We start from the raw sequence: 13,414 nt of genomic DNA, 5'->3' as shown, positions 1-13,414 counted from the left end.
CCGAGACTTCACTGACATAACAGACGCATGTTGAGACTGTTTATTGATTAAATCCCAGTATTGGAGCACAGCCTGTAATTAAATTACTCACTGAAGGACTCATTTCCAGTGAGATCAACAGACAGATAAAGGTACGGCAGTATTCATGTTGTCATTTGGAAGTTATTTCCCGCCCCCGTCACAGCTGCAGCACGCAGTCAGTGCCGGGATACTGAGGCAGGTTGAGCTGGTACTTCCTCTCCAGGCCGGGCGGCACGAAGCGGCCGCCCAGGAAGTGGTAGCGCCCCCTGAAGGAGGAGGCGGACTTCTTTGGCGCGGTGAGCGAGATGAGCATGTCGGGCTGGAGTGCGTCCGTGCCGCCGCCCTGCTCCACATCCCAGCCTTTAACAACAAGACGCAGCGGTCAGGCAGGGAGCTCTCTTATTTTCTTAATTTATACACAGATATAATCAACTGTATAATGAAAGATAACAACTCTTTCTCTAATTTTGAATAAGATGTTTTGATTATTGTATTTGTGGGAGCTAAAAAGTCACAAATAATTCGTCACAGTGGAAACCAGACTCTGTCTGAGCTCACACCGGAAGCTCCTTCATCCATGAGAGAATCCATCTGTCTGTCCTTGGAGAGCGCAGAGCGCTGAGCACCGACCTGAGGGGATGTCGATGCTGGCGATTGGCACGGTGGTCTTATTCAGCACGTCCAGGATGGAGCCGAAAGGCTCCCGCACGGCGCCTTTGAAACTGAAGCCAAAGATGGCGTCGATCACCAGGTTGTACGCCTCATCGATCACTCCGGCCTGAGGAGACAGTTTGAGTCGGGGTTTAATTACAAAGCCTGAAGCGCAGCACGGCGTGAGCTTACAAACACACGATCTGAAAAAAAACTATTGATCAGATTTAGTGTTGACTGCATTTCCGCTATAAAAACTCTTCAACTTTAAACCTTCATCTGCTGTAAAGTGATCTAATGAAAAGCTAATGAAGAGTTCCAGAGTGTTCACAGAGCTGGAAATAAAATGCAGGCCCATGACCGGCGAGCACAAGAATCTCCTCCACCGCCGAGGATCAACGCTGCTGCATAATTGATGAGCGCCGAACCTCAGGCATCTCGGTCAGGAAGGGGATCTCCATCTTCTGGCACTGTGTGGTCAGACCCTGGAACAGCGGCTTGTTGGGCCTCTTCGGGTACAAGATGGTGGGCTCGTAACCCTGCAGCGACACACACACACACGCAGGAGGAAACAAATACGTCACATCAGCAGAGAGGACAGCGTATTCAGATATGGTGATTATACTTAATTTGTGCAGATTGATATTTTAATCCTCTGAATTTTGGTCATTTACTGTAGCAACACAGTATCAGCTACGATAACAGAGAAGAGCAGGCAAGTCTCTTGGATCCATTGTTTCCCATCCATTGTTTTGCTCTGCTGATTGGCTTCAGAAACATTGAACTTATTGGCTGTGTTTTTCAGAGGACAGAGCTCATTAACATCTCGTAAAACGCGGTAAAAAAGGCGCGTCTTGCTTGGTTTTTTTACGCGCGTTTTATTAAAAAACGGGCGTTTTTTATGGCGTCCTATAACCTTCAGCAAACGAGTGTAAAATACGCGCGTTTGAACAAATAAAACGCGCTTATTTTACGCCTGTTTTATTAAAAATGGGCGTTTTTTACGGCATCTTAAGGATCAGACGCGTTGGATTAGGCTTTCCATACTCACTGAGCCTGTGTGTTTTTTATACAGGAACTCAGGCAGGTTATGCTAAATGTATCTTTACTAGAAGTGCATATTTAAATGATTAGGCCATTTTATTGCATCATTTTCATTGCAAGTAAAATCATAGCTGTTTATTTTTTTTCCTAATTAAAGCTCGTGTCCGGAGTTTCCTCGTCTCCAACGTATGTATCATTTTTTTAACAGAGCTTAAATGTGTCAGTCTGGTTCGATACTATAATATAATATTAGCATAAAGTAATACAAAAATTTATTTATGAGCTCTGCCTTCCTCTCATAGACCCCCATGTTATCCGAAAAAGCGCCGGTCAGCTTCAGCCAATAGATTTCGAGCTTCCGCCTTGTCATGCTGTCAATCAACGTGTGCGCGCAGCCAGAGAGACTTTACACTTACCTCGAATATATCCATTGTCTGCTAAACATCCACTGTAAACGGCTAAACATGTAGGATGCTTGCAGACTCGGAGGCACTCATTTTGACCCCACAGGTAATGCGCGAGCACAATGAAAGGGGCGTGGCTTGGTAGCCATGAAAGCAGAGGGAGGGCGTAAAAACTCGAGACGCTGGATTAAAAAAAACCTCTATTTCTTTCAAAACTCCGGACACGAGCTTTAAGTGTTTAAGAAGAAATATCCCAGACATGTCATATATTGCTTTCAAAAAAAAAAAAAAAAATAGACAGTAAGATTTCAACAAATTATTTCAAATTAATAAACAGTTTGCATCCTTCCCACAAAACAAATCTGAATGTTTATGACAGATGTCAGAATGATGTTACTTTCTGAACAAATGGAATTACAAAACCAACAATTAAGAGTAATGAAAATACAAGAAACTGCACTCAAAAGTAGGTAAGTTTAAAAAAAGTGAAATAAGTCAGCTTTTTTAGGTCATTTTTAACCTTTTTTTTTTTTATTGGTGCACATTGGCACATAAATCTTATTTGTAACTTCTTCGGCCGCCTCCGAGTACACTCACAAAGAGTTTGAGGTGTCGTGCACAGACCAGGCCGTCGCCCCCGTTGTTACCTGGTCCACAGATCACCAGCAGAGTCGGTTTGGCTTTCACCAAAGATGTAAGAGGATACGCCTGTATGACACAAAAAAACACACATCAGGCCACAGCCTGCAGGAGGGAAAAGAGGATTTTCTGAATAGAAGCTACTCGAGGAAAATCCTGCTGCTGGTGCCAAGTGAGAGGGAAAAGTAATCTGATTATTTCTCGCTTCAGACAGTAATCCGATTTAGAGAAATCCAGGTGCTGCAAACTGAACATCTGGTTTCCTGTAAGAGGAAAGAGATCTCTGCCGGAGAAACGAGTCTGAAGCTCCGCGTGGCTTACATTTAAGATTCAATAAACAAAACTTAAAGCCCCTCAAATCACAGATATCTTGAAAGCTTTAACAATAAGACAAGCTCAATAAAAGCATAAAAAGTCAAGTTAAAATTAGAGAGGCACATTAAAAAGGATCTGTAAGAAAAAAAAAAAAAAAGTCTGTCCCATCGCTCACCCGAGTGACGGCTGTGGCGCAGCTGAGGCCCGCCAGCTCCATCAGCTGATCCACACTGAAGCCGTACTCGCTGAAGAGCTCCTCGTCGATGTGCTGGGCCTCCTCCTGCCTGTGGGGAGCCAGCAGATCAGCCACGCTGCCTCAGTGTTGAAAGACCATCGGCAAGGTTTGAACGCTCACCCGAGATATTTGATGGTCTGGGCCATGGTGGACGCCGTCCTTCTGAAACAGTCCTGCTTGTGTGTGCTAGTCGCAGTGGAGAGCGTGCATGTCCCCGTGTGAGCGAGGGAGGCTGCGGCTCGAGAGGTGACGAGGAAGCCAATGCCGAACAGAGCCCGAACGCTCCACATCCAGAAGGATCTGAGCTCCTGAGAAGACAGAACAACACTACAGGTTCAGATGGTCCAAATGTTCGGTCTGCTGACACCGCCGACCTCTCTGAGGAGCCTTTCCCTTCCACTGTGGTTTTACTGAACCTACTCAGGATTTGGGTAGCGTAAACACCACAGAACCTATATCAAATACTACAAGGGTTTATGGAAGAAAGATTTGTGAACAGTTATGGCTGAGGTCCTTAAAGTGTGGGGTGACAGAGAGTTTCACAGACAGTCATACAAGCAACAACAAATAAATGTGTGGGGGCGTTGGAGAGTCACCAACCCATGTTTTATTTAATAGAACCAAAAACACTGCAACAATGCAAATAAGATATGAATATAATTGTGTTTTTATGTATTAGTATCAAATTGCTGCATGTAAAAAAAACAAAACAAAACACTATAATCAATATTCAATTCTTCTGGTCTGATTCACACAGTTAAATATTGTGTGCTTCCTGGGGTGAATCTTTGACCACTTCCTGGGCTTTTAAAGACCAAATACACTACAGCAGAACTAAACAATAATGGGTTGAAATACTACAGAGGTTCATATCCATCTATGATTCATTCCAGAGCAGGAGAACATATGAGAAATTACTAAAAAGAGTTAACTAGTGAACAATGTTTACACATTCATTCTGAATAACATGCAGTTTTTATTAACTACTTACGAACGACAGCATGCAAAAATTATAAACTTGCTAAATATTTACTTCTTTAAGTCTGACTGACACGCTTCCACGGATATTATGTGAGATTTTCCTTTCAGTTAGTGCAGATTTATGTGCACTCCTTCGCAGGCTGCTAAAAGTTAGCTCACCTTCAACATTCAGTCAGAGAGAGAACAGCAGCGACACTCACCCGGTTCGGTTTGACAACAACTCCACACGCAGGTTAGTCCTTTAAAAAGACTCAGGGATGCCACTTACTGATCAATAATGTGTCAAAAAAGAAGAAAACAGCAGAAACGCTGGGGCCTCTGCAGCTCGACGTGTTTATTTCCGCTTCCGCTTCTCCATAAACAGCTGACTTCAAAACAAAAGCCTCTCTGTGGGGCACTTGACGTAGATAGAGTGGCGTGAAAAACGTGACGGAAACTCAAGTACATTACTTGAATTGTACTTACGTACATTTGATCACACACAACATAAACCTTGTGCGCATAACAGTACACGATTACACAGAATTAGATTACACTGAAAAAGTAATACAATGTAATGACTTGCTTTTGGGGGTTAAAAACTAATTTTATTCCAGTTAATATTACATTTTTGATGAGTTCCCAGAAAAAAAGCATTTGAAGTAGCTCCTTTCAACTTAATTAGTCATATTTATGTCATCAGAAAATAATGAAGTCGATTTTACTTGATTAATGATTTTTCAGTTTGTACTTAAAAGCTCAAAACATTTAGTTTTACAAAATGTAAATTTTTTTTTAATTGAAGTAACTCATCAGGCTTTATAATGTGAGTGCTGTATTTATTTATTTATTTTTTATTTATTTATTTATTTTTTGTATCTTTCCTCTTTAACATGCATGTAAAGCAGTTCACTTGTGGCATCATTATCACTAAGGTGGCATCAACAATGAAAGGCACTGTGTGTGTAGGATCTTCAATTTGACTGTATTTTTGGAGTCATACCAGCACGATGTGGTTAACGCTGAATGTGTGGGGCTTCCCGTTCTTCCGGTCTGGGTTTATCCCATTGAGAAGAATGATTAATAATCATCGGGGAAAGAAATCTACCCCTCTTTTTAGCGATTCGTGACATCTAATCTGCAGATGCATTCAAAATGTAAATGTACATTGGGAAGCTATATACGAATTCCCACTTAAATAAAATAAAACTCAGAACTGAACTACAGTCTTTCCTGAAATAAAAAAAGTACAAACAATTGATCCCAGCATGGCTCAGAGGTAGCGAGGGAGGATTTCTGTGGCCTTAGTAACGATCAAATTTGATTTGCAAATGAGTGTTTTTTGACGGTGTTTTTTTGTTTATTTGTTTGTTTCTGACCGTATGAGACTCGTGTGCCTATGTGGATTTTATTCAAATACTCCAAAGTTCTTTCACAATCACAGAGCAGATATAGAAAACAGAAGTATAAAAAGTCAGGTGCACAAATATCATAAACATTTTTTTTAAAAAACCAAGTTTTCCTGAAAATACATTTAATAATGTCATTTAAAAAAAAAACACAATATTCCATAGACCTGTAGCGAAGTTGTGATCAATTTACTGTAGCAGAGGAAGCTCATTCAATGAAAAAAAATCTCTTTGCAAAACGTTTCAGCTGAATCAGTGAATTGATCAGAATCCTGCAGTGTCAATGTGTTCGATTACGGAGTACAACAAAATGATACCGGCCACAGCAGCTGTGGTAATCATATTTTCCAAGATGGAGTTAAGGCGATTAAATAGCTGGTAAGTTCTTCATTTTTAGTCTCAAGAACAGCAGGGACCCAATCTTCAATCTTAAATGTATACAAACAAAAGTGCCTGCTTTGATCAACATGTAAATCCAAGAAAAGATTTCATGAACATGCCTATGTACAGTACATTATAAAAGCAGTATAAAATGATAATATCCTGTTGATTTTTCCCAAAGTATGTGATCTAAACTAACAGCTACAACTATGTTATCTAACAAAACAATCAATAACTGGAAAGCTATTAATAGTCGTCAGGTGGATCCCGGCTTCACATGATCGGACAGTTCTCCATCTTGCTTCCAGTCTGAGGAGAAAGTTTGACAAAGTTAGATTTTTCAATCATAAATAAGAGACTCCCATTGACTCTTATGATATTCTATTTGATGAAGCACCTTGCGGGGAGTGCTGGAGCTGAAGACGTAGGAGTGCGGCAGTAACCCCTCGGAGAGGCCTCCGCTGCGGAAGGAGCGGGAGGCGGAGGTCACGGAGCAGTTGTTGGATTTGTCCGAGGGGAGTCCGCAGGAGCCGCACACCACCGTCCGGCTGCGCAGGTTATACTCGCTGTCTCCGCAGGTACTGTGGGCCACCTGCTGAGGCCGAGACAAACAAACACCAGGATCAGAGTGTTTAGAGAGGACTGGATCAAATCCAGCATCGACATGGAGAAAAGTCCAACTGGTCTGTAAAACTAGTATTTACTCACCAGTTCCTGTTTCAGTTACTTTACTGATTACTCCTTCTAACTCATTTATTAATCTAATCCTAAGGCTTCACGCTCATCAGCTCCATTTAATATGAAAACTTGTTAAATGTTATTTAAATCCAGATACTTTATGCATGTGCTGATTACTCTGTTACACCTTAAGATGTTATTGAAATATTGTTTCTCACCATGTCATCATCTTCATCCTCAAACTGTGCGCGGGTCACTTTCCTCATTGCCATTTCCTAAAAAAAAAATTAAGGGTTGTTTAATTTAATAATGATTTTTCAATGCATGAAGTGAACGAGCAATGCAGTTGCGGATGTTTTAGCAACCCTGAGGCTTCATTTGAGAGAGTAACATGTGGTGAAGGTGTGTTACCTCTCCGTTGGCACTGATCAGGGTGGTTTGGAAAACATCTCCGGTGCCCCAGGAGTTCTGGGTCTTCCACACCAGGTCAGAAGGAGGGTTGTGGGTTCCTCCGGCGCTGGAGGCCCAAATCTGCCCGTAAAACACAAAGTACATTGAATAAAACCTGGTTCATCATCTCAGTGGTCCAAGGCACTGATTACTGAGCCCGGGCGATACGTACCGTGACCCTCTGGCCGGCCTTCAGGGAGAATTTAGCCGGGAACTTGAAGATGATTGGAGTACCCGATCCGACCTGCCGCTTCACCTGCCAGTTCCCCAAATTCTGATCCTGCAGGAGCAAATTGATTTCTGGGTAAAAAGCTATACACTCACCCAACAGCATGTATATGAAACTCTCCATTGAAAAACCACTAAGCTTATTCCAACAGTGACCCCTCCTCTCACCTCATCTGCCTTGTTGCTGAGCTTCACGTATTTCCCGTCCAGGTCCACCTCGTCCACGGTGACGCGCCCGCTGGCCGAGGCCTGCTGGGTGATGCGGGTGCGAGCCACGGCTCCTCCCGCGAAGCTGGACGCCTCGCTGTCCGTGTCGTTGGGTCGTCGCCTCTTCACGGACGAGTTCTGGAAGCTGCTGTTGACCGACCGAGAGTGAGCCGCTGCAGAGGAGGTGCGACTCCCCGACACTCTGGCCGGAGGAGGACTCGGGGACAGGCGCAGTCTGCAGGGAGGAACATGAAGATGACGATGATGATGATGATGATGGTGAAGGACGTTCGTACAGCTAAATGCTGAGTGTGCTCACCTCTCCTCCTCTCCTTCCAGCAGCTTCCTGTAGGCGCATATCTCCATATCCAGGGCCAGCTTGACATCTAGGAGCTCCTGGTACTCGTCCAGCTGCTGCTGCATCTGCTGCCTCATCTCCGCCATTTCCCGGTCTTTCTCTCCCAGCAGGCGGCGGGTGGTGTCCCGCTCTCGGGACAGAGCGTCCTCCAGGTCCCTCACCTTCGCTTCGCGAGCGGCCAGCTGCATCGGATAGAAGAACCACAAAGTTAACATCTGATAAGAACTACAGGGAAAAGAGCGGAAACAGACAAGGAGGGATAGAACAGCTCAACAAATGGATTGATGGAGAGTGTGTGATTACCTGTTTCTGGAGCTGGCTGAGCTGGGCGGACGTGGACTCGAGGCGTATCCGTGTCTGCTGCAGTTCCTCGTGCGCGGCTCCGACCAGGTGACTGCTTCTATCAGCCGACTGACGAGCGCTTTCCAGCTGAAGGTAGCAAACAGTCATGAAACATGAATTCCAACCCAGCTCTTCACTGTGAATCCTCTTTCACTTTTTTTATGATTGGTTCATAAACATGAGAGGTGAAAACAAATCCCAAAACTGAAATAAGTGCTCTACCTTGGTGTTATAGGTTTTCTCAAGCTCTTCCTTGTACATCTTGACCTGCAGTTCGTGCTGGTTTCGCATCTCCATCAGCGCCTCGGACAGTTTGCTCTCAAACTCCTGCTGGTGGCCGTTATCCAGCTCGACCATGCGAGACTCATGACGCCTCTTTGTCTCCCGCAGCTCCTATAGGAGAGCAATCAGAAACCATCTGTTGGGTGTCTTTCAGTGTATAACATTTAGAGAATAAACAAGCTTTGGATCCATCTGACCTCAGAGTGCAGGTTCTTCTGGAAGTCCAGCTCCTCTTTGAGGGTCTGGATGCGGTTCTCTCCATCCACCCTCCTCAACATCTCATCCTGCAGCTGCTTCCGGGCGTCATTCAAACTGGTATCCAGCTAAAAAAGCAGGAAAACACACATTAAACGTCTGCACAAGGCACGCATTTACTCCCAAATTCTGATGAATGAGCAAAAAAAAAGAAAAGAAAAACTCAAATCAAACCACAAGATATTCAACACTGAGTTTCACCATATGGAAAACACTAAGAAGACGAATGAGGAATAAACAGTTGATGGCTTTGTATTCAGACGGCTCAGAGATTGAGTCCAGATGTGCTTCCACTGAGTCTTGAACTGAGCGCAGGCTGTGGATTACCTTGGCGACCTGCGCCTTCAGGTCCCGGTTTTCCACATCCAGGCTTCGCTTCTCTCCCAGAGCCGTGGTCAGAGACGCATCCTTGGAGTTCAGCAGGGCCTCCAGGTCTTTGAGCCTCTGCAGCGCCGCAGCCAGCTCCGACTCTTTTTTAGTATTCCTGCAGAGACAGAAACGTAAGAGGTTTAGACATTATGCTGAAGCTAATAAGCTCAGTTAAAATGTCTGGTTTACACGAGAAAAGCTTTATCCTTAATATCACAACTGAATAACTGAAACAATCATCTTAGCTCAACCAAGCTTATCTGATCTTAAATGATCAATGCTTATCTTAGATCGCAAGTCACTTATGATTGAATTAGTTCAACTGAAACATTTTTTGTGCACAGAAATGCTAATATTCGTCATTTGGAATAAAATTACATAATTGAAACGGTTAAATTGGCTTAGTTTATTTTAACTTATTATGTTACATAATATTTAAGCTTGTAACCTTTCTGGTTTTATAAGCTTAGCTTAACTTATGTTTTCTCTCTCTTTTTTTGACCATGAGCAATGAGCGTTTTAGTGCTGACAAAAAACATTCCAGTGAGTGGTAATAAGTTACTTGTTTTGTGGTTTGGTAACTACTATACTTTCCTTTACAGTCTCACGGCACAAATATGAGCTATTTTTATCGAAGGAAAGAGAATACGGGGGAAAGACCTCGGCGAGTATGAGTCACGGAGACCAGTGATGTGCGTACAGTCCCGTGTTCCCGGTAGCCACAAGCCACAGGCTTGTTTAGCAGAGACGTCGCCACGGCAACGGCTTGGCGTTTCCAAACACACTTTGGCCGCGGCTTTGGGTATTTATGGAAAAAATAATGGAGGCAGAAGTGGAGACCTCCAAACACTGCCACGTATTGTGCGCGTAACGATCACTTTGGTGAAGGAGGAGAAACTTCTGGGGAAAAAGTTAGTCATCAGCGCAGGCTCTGGATGTGGCTGCATGGGAAGCTGCTGGTGTGGGAGTCCAGCGTCAAACGGCAGTGAGCAATGAGGAGGGCATGCTGCAGCTAGGGAGTGGCAGCAGGCAGCAAGTCAAATAAGCATCAGCCGCTTTAAAGAGCAAATGACTAATGGAGATGTTTAAAAGGATTAAAGAAGGACTTAAACTCAGATTCTGATAAAAGGGGGGAATTCAGAAGCCTTGAGGCAACAGACGATCTTATGATCCTCTGATTTAAAAAAAAAATAGTGTGCTTTCTTAATGTTTTAACTGGAGGATTTTTGTGCATATCTGCTAAATACTGTGACTTGTGGCAGACTTAGTCAGCAGAAAAACAGCAGCTTCGGCCAACCTCCAGTGATAATTATGGGGTGGTAGTAAACACAAGAAGATTATGTAAAAGGAGCTAATTAAAGCAGCAAACTGTTGCAGGAAAGTTTTGGAACATTACTCACTATGAACAGAAGGTCACATGAGACCGCGTCTCCCTGCAGGAGCTCGTGTACAAACTCAACATTTTGTTATGTGCTGTTCTTAAAAGTTGAAATTGACTTCAAACATAAATGCTATAAGCACACAGGGGTGTGTATAAGAAATAGAAGGCCTCTAAGTGGATGGAGGGGACCCCCCCCCTAAAGCCCCGCCCCACCCAATGTGTCTCTTTTTTATTGGTTTCTCACCTCACCGCACAAACACACAGTAAACCTCATGTGACATTTTCCCGGTTGACCTTTAACCCACCTGGCTTTCAGCTCCTTGTGGTCCTCCCGCAGCTTGCCGAGCTCCAGCTGCAGCCTCGCCCTCTCTTTGGCCACCGAGTCCAGGGTCTGGCGCGCGTCGGCCAGCTCCGTCTCGTACGCCGCCTTCAGGCCCGTCAGCTCCCGGCTCACCTCGGTCTCCGACTCGGTGATGCGCAGACGCAGCCCGGCGTTCTCGGCCTCCAGGGAGCGCACCTTGTCAATGTAGATGGCCAGCCGGTCGTTGAGGTTGCAGAGGTCCTCCTTCTCCTGGAGCCGGGTGATGCGGTTGGGGGACAGAGGTGTGTTTGCACCTCGGGGGGTGTTTTTGGGTGTCGCCATTGTTTCTTTGTATCTTTATTGGAGAAACAGATGTGATAATGAGCCATTGTTTTAAATACAGAAAAATTCTGACTTTTAATGTGAAAATATAGACGCATCAAACCGTAAAAGACCAGTAAGTCTACTCTGATTGAGCAAACACAAGCAGTGAAAGTACAACTTTATCGTATCAGAAAAGTGTGAAAAAAGTATAAAAAAGTAACTTGATGTTTAAAGAAAAATGTAGCCTAATAATGCAATTGCTTTTAAAAACGTCCATCTCTTCTGTGTGCACAGACAGAACAAACAAAAGACAAAGGATAGTTAATCCATCGACAAGGGAGTGGCTAACGACTCCACCCAAAAAACTCACAAAACTTTTGGAACATCAGATACCAGCTTTTTAAAGTTGAACTTACCTCTTTGAAAGCTTCTCAGACGAAGAGAGAGACTCTGCTCCGGGGGTCTTGGTCGAGACTTTTCTGGCTTATTTTGGTAAAAAAAAAAAACCCGAAATCTTCCAGTTGGAGAGCTCGTGTCCGTTTACTCGCACTCTTCAGACTGTTACTGCTCTGTCTGCAAACCCATCTGAGACAGTGCCCATGTAGGAAAGAATGAGATGGGAGGAGAGGAGAGAGGTTGGCCTCCAGTTTGGCACTTGGTAGGTGGCTGTCCTCTCTCTCTCTCTCTCTCTCTCTCTCTCTCTCTCTCTCTCTCTCTCTCTCTCTCTCTCTCCAATGGGTGTGCAGTCTGAATGAATGAGTCACCCTCAGTCAAAGCCATGTGTTGCGTAGAGGGGATAATTTTAAGCAGATCGACTGGCTGATGGTTGCGCTCCCGTCTTTGACTCAAACCACACCATTCTTACTTCTCTATAAAGTTAAATGCACCAGTTCACGTCAGGACACCAAGCGTGTTACAACTCCTCGACGTCAAGCTGGAAACCCCGGACACTGCAGAAAGAGTTTCTGCACAAGGCTGCGAGCAGCCACAACAATTAACCACAATAATGTTTCCCTGTGTTTGTGCCAGTCATGAGATTTGTGGATTTGAGTTTCATTTTGGCAATACCCTGTGCAAACTGAAAAGCACCATGTAAAGAGTATAAACAGAGACTTCAGTGATTCATTTAGACATGCGATGTTCTGATTTGATGAAGTGAAACAAAAAAAAAAAAAACCACATACATTTGCTTTTTACCTTATTGTGATGTTTGACAGAAGCCAAATGGCCTTGAGACAGTTTCACTAAAGACTATCAACATATGAGTATAAGCAAAAAGTCCTCAATACTCCATTCTTTAAAAAGTAGAGATCTGCACCAGAATACATTATTTGAAGAAAATACAGATCATAAAACTATTATCTATTCAAATGGAAACAAACAAATGGACTTTACTTGTGTAATTCATTTCCACTGCCTTTGCATGGTGATCACATTACGAAGTGATACCATTTGAAAAATAACAATGCAGTTATATGAAGAGTCAAAAGTCAAAAGTCAAAAGTATTAATTGTTCATTTGCTGCTTGGATGGTGAAAGCAGTTACAGAGCTGCAGAGCTGCTGTCTCTCTCTGAAAGATGCCTTATGCTTCACATTGGCATTAGCCTGGATCCACGGTATCTGTGATGCAGCAGCAGCCTTAAATAAGCAATAACTTCCCCTGTCTGCTCCTGCCTGCATGTCGGCTGTTTCTCTCCAGTTTTGTTGCGATTTCGCCTTGGTGTCATTAGTCCATGTCTTTCCTTCAAGAAAAACGATTTTAGAGCATCTTCATCGTAACTGATGCAACTTCAGCTGAATCTAATCAGTAATAAAAGGAACCCCCAGAAAGGGCTGAAGCTCTTGCTATCAGAGACACTACAGAGCAGGATCGATATAAATAAAACAAAGACAAATCTGCAGGATGAATTGGAAAGCGATGGAATGTTTGTCCAAAACAGGGTTAAGAGAAGGGCAGGGGGTGTTGCCTTGTTTGTGATGTCTGATCTTAAATGCAGGATTATTAATAATAGGACAACTGTGGCTGATAATTTGTTGGAATGTGTAACCATTGAAATTAAGGTTGAAAGATCAAGAAATATATTAATTAGCTGCATTTATCAAACACCCAGGTCTTACACTGACCAATCTAATAAGAATATTTCTTAATTATATGGAAAACATAATGATAAAGTGCTTT

General features: G+C 43.5%; 2 protein-coding genes across 3 annotated transcripts; both read right to left on the bottom strand.

Moving 5' to 3' along the window:
• Window positions 1–26: 26 nt before the first annotated feature.
• Window positions 27–4,639, bottom strand: naxe (NAD(P)HX epimerase). The gene is made up of 7 exons (XM_030120894.1): window positions 4,491–4,639; window positions 3,430–3,617; window positions 3,250–3,358; window positions 2,718–2,828; window positions 1,101–1,211; window positions 652–799; window positions 27–381 (listed from the first exon to the last, which is right to left on the bottom strand). The coding sequence occupies exons 2-7, from the start codon at window positions 3,597–3,599 to the stop codon at window positions 179–181; spliced, it is 852 nt and encodes a 283-aa protein (XP_029976754.1). The 5' UTR covers window positions 3,600–3,617; window positions 4,491–4,639; the 3' UTR covers window positions 27–178.
• Window positions 4,640–5,668: 1,029 nt separating this feature from the next.
• Window positions 5,669–12,262, bottom strand: LOC115409625 (lamin-A-like). Of its 2 annotated transcripts, none has more exons than XM_030120875.1 (13): window positions 11,651–12,262; window positions 10,915–11,265; window positions 9,187–9,343; window positions 8,802–8,927; window positions 8,545–8,715; window positions 8,284–8,409; window positions 7,942–8,162; window positions 7,584–7,857; window positions 7,360–7,467; window positions 7,149–7,268; window positions 6,956–7,012; window positions 6,457–6,654; window positions 5,669–6,368 (listed from the first exon to the last, which is right to left on the bottom strand). In XM_030120875.1, exons 2-13 carry the CDS (start codon window positions 11,250–11,252, stop codon window positions 6,333–6,335), a joined length of 1,932 nt encoding a protein of 643 aa, XP_029976735.1. In that variant the 5' UTR covers window positions 11,253–11,265; window positions 11,651–12,262; the 3' UTR covers window positions 5,669–6,332. The 2 variants fall into 2 exon arrangements, with proteins under 2 accessions (XP_029976735.1, XP_029976736.1); XM_030120876.1 differs by having other exon boundaries at window positions 6,457–6,651; window positions 11,651–12,261.
• Window positions 12,263–13,414: the final 1,152 nt, after the last annotated feature.

The sequence above is a fragment of the Salarias fasciatus genome, chromosome 22, assembly GCF_902148845.1.
Source record: "Salarias fasciatus chromosome 22, fSalaFa1.1, whole genome shotgun sequence".
NCBI lineage: Eukaryota > Metazoa > Chordata > Actinopteri > Blenniiformes > Blenniidae > Salarias > Salarias fasciatus.
The sequence above is the reverse complement of the archived record's forward strand: the minus strand, read 5'-3'. Positions and strand labels throughout refer to the sequence as shown.